Genomic DNA, 20,666 nt, shown 5'->3' with positions numbered 1-20,666 from the left:
TTGAAAATTCCGTAAATTTCTGGAAATTCACTGAAATAATATCAAGCCTTCCGAATCAAAGAAAAATTGTAAATATTCCTATAGTCTTTGAAATGTTGACGACAAAGAGCAGCTACACTTGGCGATAACTTTGTTGACATATAAGATTTATAAAGCCTGTTTTTTCTTCTCCAGTTTCTGAGAAGGCCTGGTGTCTTACATGAATTCAAGGGAATAAATGTTTTAAAGTTGGAACCATAAGTAAATGTAGTACATACTTTGACATTAGAAGTTTTGACAGATTCATAAAAGGAGTTAAACTGACAGTGATCTAAGAAGGGTATACTTCTGACTTAAATGAGGCACTAACCTCATTTAAAGGCAGCCAAGCTCAAAATAGGGGTCTTCTGATCAGGGGCGTCCCGCGGGGGGATGGGAGGGGCGCTCCCCCTCCCCCCTCAACTTTGTGAGACTTCGGTAACATTTTCGCCGAAGGCGAAAATTTTGGCTGAAATTTAGCAAAATTCTTGATTTCTGCTGAAGATTCTATTTCTATTTATATTTCTATTGCATAAATCAGGTAGCAATTCGGTAAAATTTACGAAGAGCGCCCCCCCCCCCAATAAAATGAGCCTCAGGACGCCCCTGCTTCTCACTCACTATCTTCTTAGCACTAAATACAGAAAAGACAGGAAAATTGTCCCATAGATTATTTACTACTACAAATCTTGTACCAAATTAAGAGAGGAGAAAATATTATCTATTAAGGATGCCGTAGTCATAGTTACACGTGTCGGGATGCAAACTGAGGTTTCAGCTGCTACCAGAGCTGATAGAAAATCTACCATTACTAAAGATCCAAGATCAAATAAATGAAGTTTAAAATATCTCATTATTATAAGCTCTCACTAACGACTTCGTATAGTCCCAAAAGCTCATCGAGGATCCGTAGAAGTGAAGGGTTGAAGCCACTTGGAGATCAGTACACATTAGCAAAAATGAGGTCCTTAGCTTGACATTTAAATTCAATAAAAACGGATTCAAAGATTCCTTCCTGATTCCTTGATAGATTACTTCTGATAATATATGAAAAGTCATTGGATATGTAGAACGCGAGACTACCTCTTGCTATACTCCGCCGATTTAGTTGGTCCATCCAGTACTCGGTTATATCCAGCAACAGCTCATTGCTATTGTCTAGAAAGATTTCACATAGCCCAATAACGTCAGACGCACCATCACCAACTATCATCCTCAATAGATAAATCTGTGAACAAAGACCCTGAATATTAAGCAGTACTTATGTATTATACGAGAAACACCATTGAGAGCTTGAAACGCGAATAGGTGACATTGTCCGTTTTTCACGGTGTTAATACCAGACAATTAGCTTCGGCTGTGAAAACTACAACAAAGAATTATGGAAGGGGGGCCGCCCAGAGCGCATTATATTAAATACGTAGTCTAAACTAACCTAGCCTAACCAAAATACCAACAAAATATTTAATTAAAATATAGCTACGATGTATCATTTCCACCGAGCCGAAGATAATTGTCTGGTATTATCATCGTGAAAAACGGGTAATGTCTCATATTCGCGATACAAGCTCTCGTGTGTGTTTCTCGTATAATACATAAGTACCTATTAAGCTAACGGACCGATAAGTTGTCATCGCGTTTAGAATGCCTCTTTTAAAATAGAAATATATTGACCACTTACCAAAGAAGAAAGATTTGAAGTATTTTTTGAATGTTGACCTTCGTAATTATTTAAAATACTAAAAGTATTTAATTCGTTGTTTTGACGCTCAACAAGACGACTGCTCATGTAGCAGAAATCCCTGGAACCAGAAATAGAAAAGTGTTGTCACTTACCATCATGATGAACTAAATTAGTGTAGCACATACCCCTGTTTGAAATTCTTGAAATAATGTCAGGGCTTTTTGACCCCCAGAAAAGATATGGTTATATGTTTTCTGGTTTGTTCTGGAAAGGAAGGACAAAGCAAATTAAATTTAATTTTCTTCTGTTTAAGATCTTCCAGCTGAGCAAGACGTTAGACGCAAAGGAGGCCTTAGTGAATTGGTAAGACAATGCTTTGATGTTACTCTGGATAAAAGAGAGCAACTTTCCAATTGGAGTCGACGACCTTTGACAAACGCACAAATCCTTTATGCGGGTACGTTTTCTTTTTTTTTCTGTGTTTTTTAAGAGCAAGGGAAGGGGTAGTCTTATATTGTTTAAAGGAGAGAGAGACCCGCAGGATCGAAAGGCTTTCTATTCGTCTCAGTTATTATCCCCTTTACTCTATGTTTTATAACCTAATGAGGTGAATATAGATATCTAAAGAAACATCGGGCGTGTGTGATTTTATGTCTGCATTTTCTCTTTTGTACTGACAACATAGCTAGTCCAATTTGATGCATGAAAACTTTTACGAAAATATATTGGTACCACGTAGAAGGGTGCTAAAAACATAAAGAATAAAAACACTAAAACCAGTAAATTTGATCATGCTAATACTTAAATATAAAAGTAAAATCAAAATATAATAGAAACTACGTAAACTTGAAAGGTTTTTTTCCCAGTATTGTAATAAGAAATTGTTGTAAAATGTTCGGTAGCATGGTTGTAAAAGCAGCTGCTAAAACGAACTCCAGCTCATTGTAACCAAAAACTCAAAACGGGGTTTTCGAAAAAAAAAAATGGTTTCTGAGATCGGCATTTGAAGCTGATTCAGGAACGGCAACTACGATTTCGCCAACAGTAAAACTAATATTAATTGTCTATTGCAAAAGTAATTTTTGGGGAATCTTGTAAAATAGCCTGAAATTCTTCAACAATGGTTTCGTATCGAAGTGAAAGCCGTCATATTGGAATCACTATGATCGAAAATCCTCCAGAAAAGAATTACACATCCCCATCTTCAACAACAATGAAAATCACTTTTTCGCTCAAAAAGCAGTGATCCAAGTTACAAGATTTTTATTTCACGCAATAAACAACCACAAATAATCGAATAAAGCCAACAGGGAGCTGACCTCGAAAAGAAGGCTATCTATTATTACCTTAGTTTCAAATCCATCAAGAAAAGATAAAAATATAAGAAAAAAAAGATAATCCAAAAATATCATAACATAGAGTGGGAGAGGGACAAAGGAGACTACCCCAGAATGGCAAACCCAAATATAATACTAAAAAAAAAATTAAAATAAAATCACTCCGTCATCATAGGTTAATAATATATTCTACTAATTTTTCTCTTTATAAGTTATCGGCTATTAATTTAGTATTTAATTTAAGCCTATTGACTATAAAATGGATTTGGAATCTTATTGAAGATTTATCTCGTTCACAATTCACCGAGGAGATTCTATACGCTTCAAAACGAGCCGACGAAGAAGCGAGTTAGCAAAAGGGGGTGACAAGAATATGTGACTCATAAAACTAATTCGCCGGAGACTGAATATCGTGATGCCAGAGCGATAATTGAAAATCCTTAAGTTGACTAAGGTTTAATATGTTAAGAAATAAGAATAAAGTTTCTGTTTCAGAGAGACGTTAAAGGCGTGTTGGACAATGAAGGAAAGTACCAAGAATTCTTATGGCTTTATTTTGCATTATCTGGAGAGTTTTAAAATGAAATGTATTTAAGTGAATAATGGGACTATACCTTAAGTATGATTCTATTAAAGAATGATAAGAATGATAATTTTAATAATTGAAAAAGGAAAATTATACTTTAATCGATGTGAACATTCCATATATCTATATGTTCTTTTCGTCGTTTTAAACAGTCCGTGGTGACGAACTGTAAGTAAGGAGCGATACGGCTAAATAGTAATCGAAACCCTAAAAAAACGGAATTTTATATCAATAAATATGTCAAAAGAATTGGCTTATTATGCTGATTCAAAATATATAAGATTGATTAAGCTTAGTATTACCCATAAAAGGCTGTGAGCCTGATAAAATTTGCCTGATTTTCGAAAAAGGGAGGAAACACCCTACGAAAAGTCAAAGAAAATCACACAGATATTTGAAAAACGATCAGAAATCAAATAAAAAACATAGTTTTTTCAACTGAAAGTAAGAAGCAACAATAAAAATCAACACGAACAAAAATTATACCGTATATGAAGGGGTTTCCCCCCTCCTCAATACCTTACTCTTTACGCTAAAGTTAGACTGTTTGTCCGAATTTTTTATGAACGACTCCTGAAACACAAGAGCCGTTTAATTAGAAAATGAACCTTTTTTGAAAGGTGCTAAAAACTTTAATACGAAGAGCGAGGTATTGAGGAGGAGGGTAACTCCTTCATATACGGAATAATTTGTGTTTGTTTTGAGTTTTAATGTTACTCCTTACTTTCTGTTGAAAGACTTATTTTTTTATTTATTTAATCAGTAAAAATAAAATGAAACTAGGAATCTTGATCAGATGTTGCAGGATGGGGTTTGATCGTCTTCTGTGTCATTGGTGTGTAAACAGTTTTTTGTTAAACGATTTTTGATTTTCTTTTCTCTTTATTTAAAAAGTTAAGCACTGTACATAAAGCTAGAAAAATAATGTATAGTTTTATTTAGAGTTCGTAATATAAAATTAAATTAAAAGATCTTCAGGTCTAGAAATCCTTAAAATATTTACTTTTACAAAATTGCAAAATGCAAATTTATCTAAAAAACTGATTTAAAATAAATCCTGACACATATTATGGGAGCAATTTAAGAATTCTGATTTTATTAAAACAATCGAAGAAAATAAGATTGTTGTTGGATCTTTATATGCTAGATTCAAAAAGGCTGCTTATAAAAAAGAATAAAAGAATTTTGTTATAAAATTTGTTTACAAAGAATATTCGTTATACAGAAAAAATATTTCGGTTATTAAAAAAAAATAAAAAAAGAAGAAAAGTAAATATAGTTTTACGGCTACTGTTTTTTTTGGTTCTTAGATTCCTTCACTACTTGCCTACTGACTGTAAATATCCATCTACAATTCTAATAATAGGAATCTATTTGCTTGTTTTTTTTTCTTTTTTTAAGCTTAAATTTACATTCTTCGCATGACTCCTCATAAAAAAAAATTGTTCTTTAGATATACAGCACAGCAAATGAGCTTCTGCTTTCACCCAGGTATAGTTTGCCCTTTGGTTTCGGTTTTGTTTGCCTTCTCTCCAGAGCTGTCAAATCCGGCTTTGAAGAGTGTTAGGCACATCCCTGAAACTTCATAATTATCATAATATTTCAGTTGATTTGCTTAAATTTTCATACAGGATAGTTAGTTACTCATTTGACAAATGTGGCCCACTCCCGAAATAATTCTTTTAAGCATATCCGTCTTATATCGAACGTCAATTTAGATTTTAGGAACCCTGAATATTTCATCTACCAGCTGTGAAGTTTTTACATTTAATAATTCCATAGTGCTACATTAAGTTCGATGAATATTAAATTTACAGAAAGTATTTAACTCATTATTTAATTTTAGTATTATTTTGATAATTAGCTTCTATTATTATTATAAGTTTACGTTGTTTATTATCCAGGAAGCTAATATTATTATAATATAATTATTATTTGACGATATCGTAGGTAGACTGGACCCTAGGCAGAACTATAGTATTTTTATTAGGGGTTTTGACGCCGAAGTCAGTAGAAATAAGGATAGATAGTATCCTAGCCTAGGTAAATTTGGTGCAGGAAAAGAAAATAGTACGGTTATAGACTTCTGCAATTTTGTAGACGTAACAATTTGGTTATAGCCAACACGGTAATTGGTTATAAAAAAATGGTCCATAGATATGTTATTGTAAACCAAATACTGCCAGGATCGATACAAGATACTAGGGTGTATAGGAGTGCTGTTATTAATGTTAAAAATAAAGACCAGCATCTAGTATTGTCTGCGGTTAATCTAAAGCTGAAATTTAGGAAGGGTAACTACCCTTCAAGAATTTATGACGTTGATAGACTGCAGTATTAAAATTTGAGAAAAGAATTTCAGAAACAGTTTATCATGGAACTAGAGAGTCTTAAGATTTGACAATGTAGAAGATAGATTAAATAATTTTGGAAAAATAGTTTGTGATGTAGCAGACTGTGTCTTTGGGAAACGCAACCAGGAATATTAGTAAATGCAGCCTGGAAGCATTAGTAAAAATACTTCATGTTTAGTAGAGAAGAGAAGGGGTTTGCACAAGAAGTACTTGTGTGATAGATCATATGAAATTGAGAGAAATGTAAGAAAAGTGGAAAAAGTATTAAAATACGAATTAAGGAGGCGTGAATTGGAGGCCATGTGTAAAGTTGCTAAAGATCTGGAAGATGCACCCAGACGACATAATAGTAAAATATTGCATGATTTAACTGACATGTTAAACCATTGAGAGGGAACAGTCAAACTGGACTTAGAACAACAAAGAGAGAAAACTCAATGAAGAAACAAACAAACTAGACTACGGCCAGTAAAGAGAAAATATAACACGACGCGGATATTTCGCCAATATAAAACGAGGCGTCTCTTCAAAGCCGGGTTTAACAACTCTGGAGAGAATGTTAAAAAGAACGTATTCCGAAGGGCCAACTACACTGGATGAAAGCAGAAGCCGATTTGCTGTGCTGTATATCTAACAAGCAAAATTTGTTTATTATGAGGAGTCATGCTAAGTATGTAAGTTTAACGTTAAAAAAAAACGAGAACAAGAAGATAGATTCCTATTGCTAGAATTGTAGATGGATATTTACACAGTCATGCACTGATGGGATTAAGTCACCCTTTCCAAGCAAAAATAATTGTCATACAGCAGAAATTCTTCACAAAAATTCTTATTTTAAACACGAGATAAAGTCTGACTCTAATCGCTGATTGAAGTCACTTTATTTTATTAATAGGACACTGCTTGATAACTAGATATATGACAATTAGACCTTAAGATCTACATTACACATACATGACACATACACATGCCAGATAGTAGTGACTCAGATGGATAAATTTTACTTACAGCTGCAGGAACAAAAAGATAGTATCCCAGGTATAAATATGGTAATTTTATTAGGGGATTTTAATGCCCCGGTAGGCACAAAATAGGGATAGTTGGTATCCTAGCCTAGGTAAATTTGGCATAGGAAAAGAAAATAGCAATGGTTATAGATTGCCGCAATTTTGTAAATAGAACAATCCAGTTATAACCAATACAGTACTGGGGAAAAAAAAAAAATGGCCCATAGGTTAACATGGTATTCACATGACGGTAAGAAGGCTAACCTTGATTGTTGTTATAAACCGAAGACTTGCAGGATCAATTCAAGATACTAGGGTATATGGGAGGGAAGAGGGTTTATTACTTTATAATTAGATAACAATTAGACCTTTAGATCTACATTACATATTACTTATGGAATGACGGTCTTGGTTCCCGTGATCTACCACCAAATTTAGTAAGCCAGGTATGATTTATCTTAGAGGGTCAAGAAATTCAGTATTGGCAAGGGCTGGTTTTAAATTCCGCTACACTGAATCATTATAGGTTAAACCTAGTTTTGGAGAGGAAATTCATTTTAAATTTAATATACCGGCTATGACTTGATGTCGATGGATTCAGCTTAGGGCGAATTGCCTTCCAATCCAGAGCAGGCAAATGGTATTCGACAGGGGGATAGTACATCCTGATGGTCGGTATGTGATGGTCGGATGGTCGATTTGGACCATTTTCTCCGAAAGTGCCCGGTGCTCTCTGATTTAAGGGAAAACTACTTACATGAGATTATTTTGCTGCTTCCTGGTATTTTACAAAGTAGTAATCCAACCACAATATTTCGTAGTGGTGCGTACATAGAGAAGGGATTAGAAAGAAGGAAAAGTTTTTACAATTAGTTATTATTAATTATATGATTATAGGGAATTACATTTATTTTCTCGATAAATTACCATAAGGTATTTTTTGCTATGTATCATGTTAATGTATGTTTCGTAATTTGTTATGTTGTGATTTCTTTATTTTTCATAAAGTTGTGTGTGTATATGGCTCTTGGGCTTTGGAAATACACGATATATCTATCTATATATCTATCTATACTTGTTATGGAATATCTTTTTTTTTCAAAGTGAAATTTGGTTTTGTTTTTTAGCTAGCGATGCTTATGTGCTCATTCAAATCTATGAACTTATTTCGAAAACTTTTGGGCCCGAAGAATGGAATGAAATCATCTGTTTATGTACAAGAAAACAGAAACAAGAAAGGAAACCAAAGAAAGTTAGTATTACTGTCTTAGTAATTAAATTCATTATTTACTTAGTTTCATTAGTTATGATTAGCTAATTAGCTACATTAGTTTCAATACTTAGTTAAATTCTAATGTGTTAGTTTTCTCCTGTAGAGTCAATTCAGAGAAATTGGGAAGGGGGGATGTTCTCATTTAGATGGATAGGAGGGGGGGGGGTAATTCAAAGAGTAGCGGTAGGCGAGGGGGGTTAATTGACGCCACTGTTTTTCTCAAATGTTGATTGACGTCCAGATCTTTCCATTGGTTTATATTTTTGAATTTGATTATTGATGCTTGAGATCTATTATCTCCTCTAACATTCTCTTATAACGCAGCCGAATAATAGAAACTAAAGTTATTAAGCACTATTTCGTCACAATTTTGGAGTTTCATCAAGTGGTTTGACGTCAAATATAATCATATAAAGCGATACCAACCAATTGTTTGAATTAACAATACAAACAATAAATAACAAATAGATAATTATTCAAAGTTTTTGACTCAGGCTGACTAGGGGAGATACTTGATCCTCCATATATTCTCATTCGGGTACTGGGTTGCAGAAGATAATTGAAAAATCACAATCACTTAAACTATGTACAGGAGGGCAATCCGGCACGGTCATTAAGGGGACATCGGAGTAGTCCAACAAGCTACTTTTTTTTACGATGGTAGCCCTACGAGTCACTAGATCCATTTCACCATTCGCTTGTCAGCGTTTCATCTCCGCTGCAAGATTTGTCCGCTTTTCAGAATTCTCCTTTAGGCTGGTCGCTGTTGAAACAGATTTTTTTTTTTTTTTTTTTTTTTTTTTTTTTTTTTCATAAGATTTCTGAAGTATACGGTTTCTCAAATCAGCTCTTTGCACAGAGAAAAAGAGGGGAGGGGTAATTTCCGGAGGGTTGTTTTCTATTCAAGAGTGTTTTATGTTTAACAGACGGGGGGGGGGGGGGGCAAGGTCAATTCCATATGTGCGGGGCAAACAGTTTTACGAATAAATAACATCATTTGTCTATAGGGAGGGGGGGGGGGTTGCATTCGCGACTATGTTGAAACGGCTTTTGTGACGTTAACGTTCGGAAAGTGCAAATCGACGAATTTGCAATTGCAATTAACGAAGTTTCAATTAAAGGATTAACGAAGTTTCAACTAAACGGGCTACAGCTGGTTTCGATAGTTTAGTAGACACTGCAGACAGAACCAGGCCCCGAACGGTCGACACAGAGCCCACTGACTGAGGACTACTTTCAGTGTGAGGGAATTCGTTAGCAATATCGCTGACCTGAGCGGAAGTGTCACTTTTCATGCCAGTTCTAAGCTGAAAGAGAGTTTGGATTGTTTGAGCGATGGTAGCAAACTCGTTCTTGATATCGTCCTTGAACATCCTTAGGTAACTGCCCATTACGGATGAGAGTTTTTCTATAACAGCCTGCTTACTGCTTGAAGTGGGAGGGGGTATGATTTAATTTTTAAGCCGGTCAAGATTGGGTGCATTTAAGGGAATCCATCAACTTTTTTAATAGTTTATATATACGAGGGAATAGGTCATAACATTTACCTCAGATCGCACTTTCACAAATGTCACATTCTATGGCTGATAATCCTACATGGAAATCATTGATGCAAGCCGCGCACCTATCATGGCGTTTAATTGGGCTATGATGCTTACGCTTTGACTTGCTAGACATGGCAATAGTGTACTCCATTAACCATAACCTATGATAGATCATTGCCAGAACACTGTTTTTGGATAAACTTGTACCAAAAAGTACAGCTCGTCTTCAGGTTATTGTCGGATCTCTAATCCACAAGATATATGGAAAATTTCACTTGATGCAATAAAATTTCTTTGAGTAATTTGAAAAATAAACTTCACAATTATATTCTCTTAAAACCATGGTATGGGCTATTCAATCAGTGATTGTGTATAATAAAAATGGGGTACACTTTTCAACTTGAACCAGAGAAATTGGATTCCACATTGAGTCAATATCTGCTTTGCAAATATGAATAACCTGCCTATTACAAACTGGTTGATATTTTCTTTGAATTTGGATTAACGTGTTACAAATAACTTTAAAAAAAAACTATTTCAGGGCGCTCAAAACCTCCCGTGTGGGGTTTTAGACCATGACAAATTGATTGGCTTGTTCAATATTTCCGTCCTCTGTCAATTTGGCCCTCTTTTGCAAATTTTTTTTTCGTCGCACAAAGTAGCAGAAAACTTTCCCTTAATGTGGCATGATCTGTTGTTATTAAAAGAAGGTCACTACATGTGGTGATTTCCTTTCCAAAGAACCCTCTCCCAATATTCTAGACTACCGGTTTGATGAGATCGCCCCGTAGAAAAAAAAACAACGAAAAACAGAAAACATCTATGCTTCATGTTCAAATAAGCAGTCTTCCTTCTTGTTCTAGGTGGAGGGGGCTTTAATTCTCCTAATTAGGGTTTTCGACAATGGTGATTCCAATGGTGTACTGTTCATTTCCATCTGACGCCATTTTTGAGGGATTTCGATTTTTTTTTCAAAGGCAGGTAAATTTGTTTTCCCATTAAGCATTTACTATAAAGATTAATAAAAATAATAGTTACCATTCCTGAATTTGTCAAATGACAATTATTCTCATCACTTTTTTCAAAACAAGTTTCCAAACTTTAGCTATTATGGGTAGTGGCGCCTATTGGGGAGGGATACAAGGGGGTGTGTACCCCCTTAAATTTTTCGTCTTCTCTAGATTTTGAACATACATTTTTTGGAATTATTTTCATTTAAGCGTGCCTTTTTTTTTGGCATTTTTTTCCTTTTTTAAAGGACGAAAAACAATAAATTTGCCAACAAAATACATTGCATCCCCCACTAAATTTTTTACACGTCACTGAATATGGACCGTGGCTCACTCTTTATTTGATTGCAGCTAATGCTGTAACCACGAACTGCAATATATTGCGTATATGACTTCAGTAGCAATAATTTCTTATGATTCTATGCATATGTTGCTTCTACTAGATTATTGGTATATTTTGCTTAGTAGCATCATGTGTCTGTGTTTAGCTTGATCAGAAAAAGTTGCTATTAGTGCATTACACAAAGGAAGTCCCTCGTTTTATACAGTTAGCATTCCTTCAAATCGTGCTTCGCCATTGCCAAACAACTTATTCTTTTGGTTATTGGAAGTAAATGGTTGTTTTATTGGCAACAATAATTCATCCCGCGTGGAACTACCTGAAAAGCATGGTTTGAATTTGGTCCTATTGCATCCCTCCGAAAATTCAGCCACTTCAACCTGTAATTTTTCGTTTTATGACAATCCCCTCTTAAGGTTAAATACCTTGATCCCCCCCCATCTAGTCTCTTCCCTCAAACTCTGTAACACAACTATATACTTCAAGTATGTATGATAAGGGTATAAATTTATGGAATAATTTGGACAATGATATGAAGAAGATAGAAAATTTTAGTGATTTCAAATGAAAATTGAAAGAAAAATTATTAAGTAAGTATGAATTCTAGTTTTGTTTATTTTGGAGGCGACATGATTGGATTTAATTTAAATTAAGTTGTAATTGCTTGTTTGTTTGTGAGTGCCACCCCTCAGCATGAATATGATATGTAGTTTCTGTCCCTGTACTATTATTATTATTATTCTTTATTTATTTATTTTTTCTTTCCTTTCTTTTCTCTCTTTTTTTTTCTTTCTCATTATAGTGAATTTAAATGACGTTATATGTGTGTATTTTTTTTACCTGTTTCACCCCCCGTCAACCGTTTGGTTTTGGGTGAACCATATTGATTTTTGTATTTAAATTTTTCTTAAAGTTAATTAAATATATCACTATCACTATGAACAACAGGCCTATGTCTACTTAGAATAACAAAAAAAATCCTAGATCTCTTGACGAATTTAATTATTCAAGGCTTAGATTTTGTAGGAGAAGAAAAAGAAGTTTGCGGGAAAAAATCAGCAAATGTTGAACGTATGCTATCCCGCCAAGATAATGCCGAAAGATGTTAAGTTCTTGTGCGTTTCTACCAACCTTGGGAGGCTAGGACGATCGCTCAGATCTTGCGGAATTGATACCCTGTATACTCACACTAAAACGACTGGCATGACGGACCAAGAAATTGTAGAAATTTCCATTAGAGAAAAGAGACTCGTTGTCTGCGCTGGTGCCAATGCACTAAAGGTAAGTTGTCAGTTCAGTTCAGGTGAGCTTATGTGTGGATGTACTTTTACAGGTTTAGCCTGTAGTTTAATTCCCTTTTCCCCTGTAATAAAGATAAAGATCCTCCAGCGCCATTGCTGGCACACAGGACGTCAAATCAACGTTTTAGTTACTGGGTCTTTTTTATGAGGACAAGTAGCAAGCCTGTTGCCCAACCTTGCGGCAGTGGGTAATAATCTTCTCCTGTTATAATTGTCTTTTTTTATGTCAGTTAGTAATAGCAATCTAATCAAAAAGAATAGACTTAAATTATCTCAAAAATGTAAGAGTAGAAGTCATAGAATAGGCGTCTGAAACTATTAAGCAATGCTAAGAAATATTAAGCAATGGCTATTTTAACAGCCGGTTTCCTGTTGAATATCCTTTATTTTAGGGAATTCAGTAAGCGGTAAATGATTTTGTTTTTCGGAATTCAAATTCCGAGATATTTATATTCCGGTATGGAATTGACAGAGTTATCAACAATTATTTTAAGTTGATATATACAAAAAATTGCTAAACAGAAAAAACAATTTTTTTTAGTTTTTGAAAAAAACTTCGCTCGACTTCTTCCTATTCTTGGCGAAGTGGTTGATTTTCAAAAAAGAAAACGTGGTAACCGGCAACATTAACTTTATTTTTATTTATTTTTTATTTTTTCAAATAAGAACGCCATCAACGATTTCTAATTTTGCAAACAACAATGTAGCCACTGCGTGTTCGTCTTGCAGTTTTGATTTTTACACTTGATTTTGAACATTCACTATGGGGAGTTTCGCACAGAATAATAAGTACAATTTCACCATGCTGCCATCTATTCCTTGACTTCATGTTAACCTAGAAAACATTTTGATCAATGATCTACCGAAAACATGTCTGACGGAGGAGCCACTTCATAAACTTGATTAATTCCAATACAGGTGGGCAAAACACGACGCTCATGCTGTCAACAGCAGTGGATACAAAACACCATATGAAATCGACTTGGCACCATCTTCAGTATCGGAGATAATTAACGCGGTCAAACTTTAAAAAACAGCCACATGTCACCTGGTAAAGATAGACATCCCCAGAGGTCTTTAAGGCCCTTCAGTCTGCTATGGGAAAATATGGCCTTCCAATCTCATTGGAAGGTCACAGTAATGATCTCATTATGGAAAAAGGTGGACAAATGTGATGATCGAAACTCCCGAGATTTCACTCATAGATATGGATTGAAAGTATTCGCAAAGTTTCTGTTTAAATGGTTCGAGGCAGCAAAAGCTGAGCGGAAACGTGAAAATAAGTGCAGATTTTAAAGAGGCATTTGGTGCACTGACCAAATATTCACTCTTATTCTCTAACAGTGCGAACGCTACAACCTCCATTATTCTGGATTTATGACCGCCTTTGACTCTGTGGCTCGCGAAAACCTTTGGTGGATCAGGGTGGAAGAAGGTATGACGGTTGGACTCATAGAACAACCGAAGACTTGCTATGTCTATTGCAAATCAATTGTAAGAGTGTAGGGTGAGGAGACTGAACCTTTTGATGTCCAAGATCAAGCGTAACTGGTCAATATACCCAACACGCCCCTTGAATACGGAGAGAAAAGAGGTTTCATGCTTTACTTTTTGCATATCCTAATCTAAAGCTCTTAACATGTATACGCTTACTTCATCAATCGTCAAGAGTCATACATCCATTTTTTTTTATTCTAGTACATGGGGGGGGACTTAGAGGTTCAAAGTTGTGCTGCCTACAGAATGTACTACTGTATTTTAAGTCAACTTTAAAAAATAAGTTGGTTTTCTTTGAAAAAAAGGTTCAGAGACCTGCTTAACAGCTGCCCTAAGGCTGAAAAGGTGTAATCTTCACTCTTAAGCCCTTATAGAATTCGTTTGTTTTTATTAGAACCTATGAATACTGGGATTGTGTAAGTATACAGATTTTTTACTATTTTCCCACCATACGGATTTGTAACCAAAAAAAAAAAAAAAAAATTAAAGAACACTTCAAAAACTTTTTACTTGTTATGATGATTTTGTTGAAATTCTGTGGGAATTTGCTCTGTCGTTTGAAGGATTAATTTGCTTATAGTATGGTGTATGCATGTATATCGCTATATTGTAGTGTTTCTATTTGTAAGGTATTTTTTTTGAATATGTCGTCTCTGTATCCTTATCAACAACGTGAAAATTCTCATTTGAAATAAACAAAGATGTTTGCAGGATCACTGATGGCACTTTGTTGGCTCGGGTAGTAAGTTCCGTCTTTGACCCTTTTTATAAAAATATATTGTTTTTTTTTCTTGTTTCATAGCCTTTTCTTTAATTTTAGCACTTCGTAAAGTCTCACTTATAGAAATAAATAGAAAAAATTATATTATATAGAGCTGGCGTTGCTGAAATTCGCCTAGCTTCCCTTGCGAGCTAAACTATGTAGCTCGGACCTTAAAAGCGCTTGGCAGCCCAGGACTTCCCTATGAAAGATCTAAAGCCGAACTGGTCAGCCATGACAAAACAAAGAAATGAATATAAAGATCACAAACGGGTTTATGGCAAGTAAAGAAAAACGAAGAGAAAAAAAAATCAAACGAATATTTCGCCCGTATACAACAAGGCGTCTTCGAGCGTTGAAAAAAACAAACAAAACAAAAAACTAGAAACTAAAACTAAAAAATATATATATGGAACTAAAACAGACTAACTGAAATATATAATATACAATTAATCACATATACAATTGCCAGCTATCTTCATGAAACCAGAAAAGTAACTGGATTATAAATTTAAAATAACAAATGAACTAGATCATATTATTGCGAAGTAATTTTATGATAAGTTTTTGATGCTGCCAGTCGTCTAAATTTATAATCCAGTGACCTTTCTGGTTTCATGAAGGTAGCTGGCATTTGTATATGTTAGTAACATTCTACATTTTAGTTAGTATCAAACAAGACGCCTTTTTGTATACGGGCGAAATATTAGTTTTATCTTTTTTTGTTCTATTCGTTTTCCTTTACTTGCCATAGACCCGTTTATCATCTTTATATTCATTTCTTTGTTTTGTTAAGGCTTCCCTCAGATTACTAACCGCTTGCAAATTTTTTTTTATTTAATTCGTATTTGATTTATTTGTAGTTGCTTATATAACAGAGGAGAAAAATACCGATTAATTCCCTATAATTCCATGGTAAACTTTTTTTATTTGTTTATATCGGTTACCAACGTTTTGTTTTATTTCCAGCCAAGGTTAAGCTGACTGGTTTGAAAACCCTCCGGTATGAAATTTAAAGATGGTAAAAAGAATGAAAACTTTTGAATGAACATATTTTAGTTCATAGTAATTCCTTAAGTCATTCCTATAATATTCCTATATTAAGTAATTCCTATTATCACCCAAAGGCTTAATTTTTTAAGAAGAAAGGTTTACAAATTTGCGCACCTCTTGTTTAGAATTCCTGGTTAACAGAAACAAAATTCAGTTGTTCTGTTTCTTCATTCTAAAATAATATGCTTTTTGGAAGAACAGTTTCTGTGTTTCATATGGGGATTAGAACATTAGAAGTCGGAATTATCTAGATCAGAGTATTAGAAATAGTGGCATTTCTTTGTTTAAAAGATAAACTTAAGAATTCTTTTTTAGTAAGTATGAATTTTAGTTCTTTTGTTGTTGTTTTTTTGGAGGGGGGGGGGGTTATAAATAATTGAGTAGCTTATCGGGGTAGCTCTCGGGGTGTTATCATCTTAACAGTAAAGTTGAATTTGTTTTGTTTTAAGGTTTGTGGTGCTACTTAGGATGTGCGATTTGTATTAGTTGTTTGATAATTTATTTAGTCCTGTATTATTTATTGATGTATTTTTGCCACTCCCTCGGAGAAGTCTTTTTACTTCTCGGTTGGCTGTTAATAGTGATGTAATTTTTGGTTTAATAAATATCTCTCTCTCTCTCTCTCTCTCAATCAAATAATTTACTCGCTGTTTTATATAGATTAGAAGTCACCTGCCTCCTGGGAGCTGTTATCAAGTCCGCTCTGGGGACCCAGCTTTACAATTGAAAGAAGTTCTTCTATATTTTAATATTTGCGTTGAAGAGAAGGATATTTTCTCAAGATGTCAGATTTGTAACAGTGACAAGTTTCATGCAATGACAAACTCCAGTTTGATGAAGTTAGCTTGTCTTCAGAATGACAACGCGAAAAATGGCCCTGAGCCAGTTGGTCTTGAATCTCAAATTTCTCATGATCCAGCAAGTGTTAATATGACAAAATTAGTGAGGAATATAATAACAGTCTCAGAAGAACAATGTGCTTCGGGCTACACTGTCAAAAATGCTCCCATCTTATACCAAAGTGTTCCGGTTGATATTATTAAAAATGTTGCATTGTTTTATGTTTGTACTGACTGTGGGAAAGTATATTGGGAAGGATCTCATGCGGAAAAAGTCCTCCAAGGATGTTTGAAATTTGCTCTAATAAACTCCTGAAAGTGTTTTGTATGCCTATCCCTTCGGATACCCAGTTTCTATTTTCTGTCATAAGATTCAAAACATAATGTTATTGTTTGAAAGAATCCACTATGAACTGATCTGATTGGTATTACCTTCGAATGTCTTGGAAAGTGATTGGCCTGGAATTACTATGGTTAGATACTGTGCCGTTGTTACATACTTTATATTAGTTAGTTTCATAATAAAGAATATAGACTGCTTTATAATCCATCTGACAAAATCTAGAAACTGGAAAGTACTAAAATATATGCTATGCATAGGAAAAATCTTGAAAAAAACGCATGAGAAAATTTTCTGTGAATTTGTGTTGATATTTTACTGGTTGAGATAAAAATTTCGTGAGGAGACGGGATTTCATAACTCCTGCCAATAAAATAAATATCCGGAGGAAAACAAATTTGTTGTTCTTTTATCGTTCTTTAGTCTTCACGTTTCTTTCGAGTCGAGTTGCGAATCCTTTGTCCGAGGGGCACGGGTTCGATTCTTGCCGTCGCCGGTTATTGTCTTTGGGACGGGGGTCAGTAGCGCGACTCTGTAAGCTCAGCCAGAGCTGACCCAGATCTAAATTGGTACCTGGAGAAATTTGGGGAGGGTAAGGAGGAAGGGTGTCCGAAAGCACAGGATGGCTGGCCTCCAACTTTACTTCCTGGCCGGGGGGCCATGAAATGGAGGTCAGCACCGTCAGTTTGGACCTTGATGGTCTAGTGCCGTCATACTTACTACTACTACTACTACTTCCCTTCGAGTCAAATATTAACGTTATAAAATTATTTTTCGTCGGAAAAAATCTGGAAACTGGAAAAGGCTAAAAACTAGGCAATACATAGGAGTCCGAGCGATATTTTGCGTGGAATCAAGTTATAAAAACGATCGTGTTGTATATTTCCTTTATACGGATCACTTTGCCGTAAAAAAAACACTGCCATTTTCGTGGGAGTATCAAAGGAGCAGGTAAAACTCATCTCCGCTTGAATTATGGAAATGATTTGGATATCCTAGATTAAAGTACTAGATAACTCAATGAATTTCAGCGGGATTGAGCGTTCATAGCGCCGCAGTAGGCTTGAAAATAATGTTAAGGGGATAAGGTCAAACAGTACAGACTACTTTAATTTCCATCGGACAAAATCTTTAAACTGGAAAATGCTAAAAACTAGGCCAACAGTAAAATCAATCTTCTGATGAGGAAAATTTTGTCGTTCTTTAGTCAACACTTTCCCTTCAAGTCAAATGTTAACTTTGCAAAATGAGGCTTCAAATTTTTGATATTTTTGATTGATACCCTCTATATCCACTCAATTGTGTAAAATTCTAACCTTTATAAAATAAAGAAATTTTACCACGCTTCGATAAATTGGGATTGGAAGTTTTTAGATTCATGGGGTGTCAATTTTCAAAAATTTAGGAAGAGGCAAATTTGTCGTTCTTTTCAGTTTGTTCAATGAAAATACGAAAAAGGGGCATTTTCTTAATGAATATCCCCCAAAAAGGTCTTTTTTTAGTCTAAGGGGGCACAGCAACTTACCCCTCTCCCCGTCATTAACGCCACTATTAGGTTCCTGCCAGATAAAGATGACTCTTCGTCAGGTTTACTAAATAAATATATATATATTTTTTATTTCAGGAAATTCTTGATGAAATTTTTTTCGCTGATTTAGAGCTGTGAGTCAATCAGAATTTGTTGTATAATTTTTCTGCCAATCATAAAATTCTGTGGAAAATAAGCTGAATCTCGTTGTTATTAAATCTTATTGTGAATTGACCCTGACTAAAAGTACAGATCCCTTCAAATCAGTAGTTATTCAAGTGTAAAAAGGAAAAAGGGGAAAAAGCTTGATTCGATTACTTTTGTTAAGCTGTAGAAAGCTATGTCCACATAATTTAGGGCAAAATATGGAGGGCAAAGGATGGCAAAGGATGGGCAAAGGATGGGCAAAATAATGGAGAAAGGGGCTTGTGCAGTCCCTTCTAAACTTAGATTATGCTGATGAAATAGGCCTAAGCATCCTAGATGAAAATGGTAGCAAAATGAATGAACTTCAAAAGATTTTGTAACTTCAGGGTGCGAAAATAGGTCTGAAAATTAAGGTTAAGATGACTGAGTCGTAAACCCTTGGAATAAGTGAAGGTTAAAAGAGGATGCTGGGTAGCGAGGATATCTACCAAGTGAACAGGGTCACATGCCTCGGTAGTATTATTATTAAAAAAACGGTGGGTACAGTGAAGACTTTACAAGTAAAATGGCCAAGGCCCAGGGTCTTTTTTCACAATTGAAAAGAGTTTGAAAAAATAGTATGATAAGGTACAATGATGACAGTGATGAAGCATGGTGGCCGGCGTTTCCCCTCCCCCACCTGGAAAATACCCCCTGATGAAAATACTCCCCGTGGAAAACAGCCCCCCCCCCGTGGAAAATAGGCTCAAAACTTGAGAATTTTATTTGAGTTATTTTTTTAATTTCCGTAGATGAAACGAGTTTCGGTACTTGTGCATTATGGGCCACTCCCTCAAAAGTTTACGCTGTGTAAAACTCGAGGACAAACCGGTTTCTTCTATAGTTTTTTTTCAGCTTATCGCGAGACATGACAAAGACAAGTGACAGAATATATGGGAAATATATAATTTGGCCTATATATTTGCACATAAGGGGGGGGGAGGTAAAGTATTTGGACAGTTTGAAGTTAGAAAGCAATTCTTTATAGTTATATGGCCAGTAAAAAATTACATAAGAATAGTGAGGTTTCTGGAAGTTTTGTTAACTAAAAAAAAAAAAAAAAAAAAAAAATTCCCAGCATAAAGTAAATGTAATGTTTCATTTAAGTGTTTTTTTCCTAATGTTATGTGTTTTTTTTTTTCAGTGACCGCGTTTCAAAGCATCAAGTACTGCTATTAGGTTAATGTAGTGTTTCATTTTAGTGTTTTATGATGATCGCTCATCAAAGTTTATGTTATTTGTGCCTTTCATTTATGTCATTTTAATGTGTTCATTGTCGTATATTTGGCTTTAAAATATACTTATCTATCTATCTATCTAATATGCAGAATAATTGTACCAAAAACATTTTGCATGCAGACCCGCTATACTTTACCCAACCCCCCCCCCCTCCCCCCCTAATGTGCAAATCTATAGCCCAAATTTATTTATAAAGTAACGAAGAAACTAACGAAAAAACGGTGTGTGTTCGAGATTTACACATCGTAAGCTTGAGTGAGTGGCGCGTAATACCCAAGTACCAAAATTTTTTCCCCCTAAGGAAATTAAAAAAATAAAATTCTCAAATTTGGAAAGCCTTATTTTCCACGGACACGGAGGTATTTTCCGGGGTGGGGGGATAAACGCCTAGAACCATCAAGCATAGTTCTGAGTCGTGGGTACTCCGAAACACTGTACCCGATTAACTGACCATATCTCAAACAGTAAGCTGGACGAAAAAATATGGTTCAATCTCGCTTTTTAGGGCTATAATGGGAGAAAGGTTGACATGGCTAGACAAGTTGTGCATATGAAGGATGACAGATTGCGGAAGATTGTCCTTGTAGACCAATTGTCTAAGGCCAAAAGAAAAGCATATCGTACCCGAACGGGACAAATTATGTATTACGCTTAACAACGAGGTATCTTTTGTGGGGGATGTAGAGTGATTCAAAAGACGCTAAGTGCGTTCAATTTTGTCAAAAGGACAAATTTGCTGTATCTCAGGATATAAGGCTAAAGGAATTATG

The 20,666-nt window shown here is 35.0% G+C and overlaps 1 protein-coding gene across 2 annotated transcripts in view; it reads left to right on the top strand.

Annotated features, from left to right (window-relative positions):
• Nbr (exonuclease mut-7 homolog) overlaps positions 1-19,967 on the top strand; it is a 106,938-nt gene extending 86,971 nt beyond the window's left edge. For both annotated transcript variants that reach the window (XM_089087712.1, XM_089087703.1), the window contains exons 9-12: positions 2,016-2,159; positions 8,114-8,238; positions 12,180-12,434; positions 16,425-19,967. In XM_089087712.1, the coding sequence (XP_088943838.1) occupies positions 2,016-2,159; positions 8,114-8,238; positions 12,180-12,434; positions 16,425-16,919 (1,019 nt within the window). In that variant the 3' untranslated portion in view covers positions 16,920-19,967. The remainder of the gene's footprint in view (positions 1-2,015; positions 2,160-8,113; positions 8,239-12,179; positions 12,435-16,424) is intronic.
• Positions 19,968-20,666: the final 699 nt, after the last annotated feature.

Source organism: Artemia sp. Qi Xiang Cuo, chromosome 1 (genome assembly GCF_049724085.1).
Source record: "Artemia sp. Qi Xiang Cuo chromosome 1, ASM4972408v1, whole genome shotgun sequence".
Taxonomy (NCBI): domain Eukaryota; kingdom Metazoa; phylum Arthropoda; class Branchiopoda; order Anostraca; family Artemiidae; genus Artemia; species Artemia sp. Qi Xiang Cuo.
Note: the sequence above shows the minus strand (reverse complement) of the source record. Positions and strands in the feature narration are given on the sequence as shown.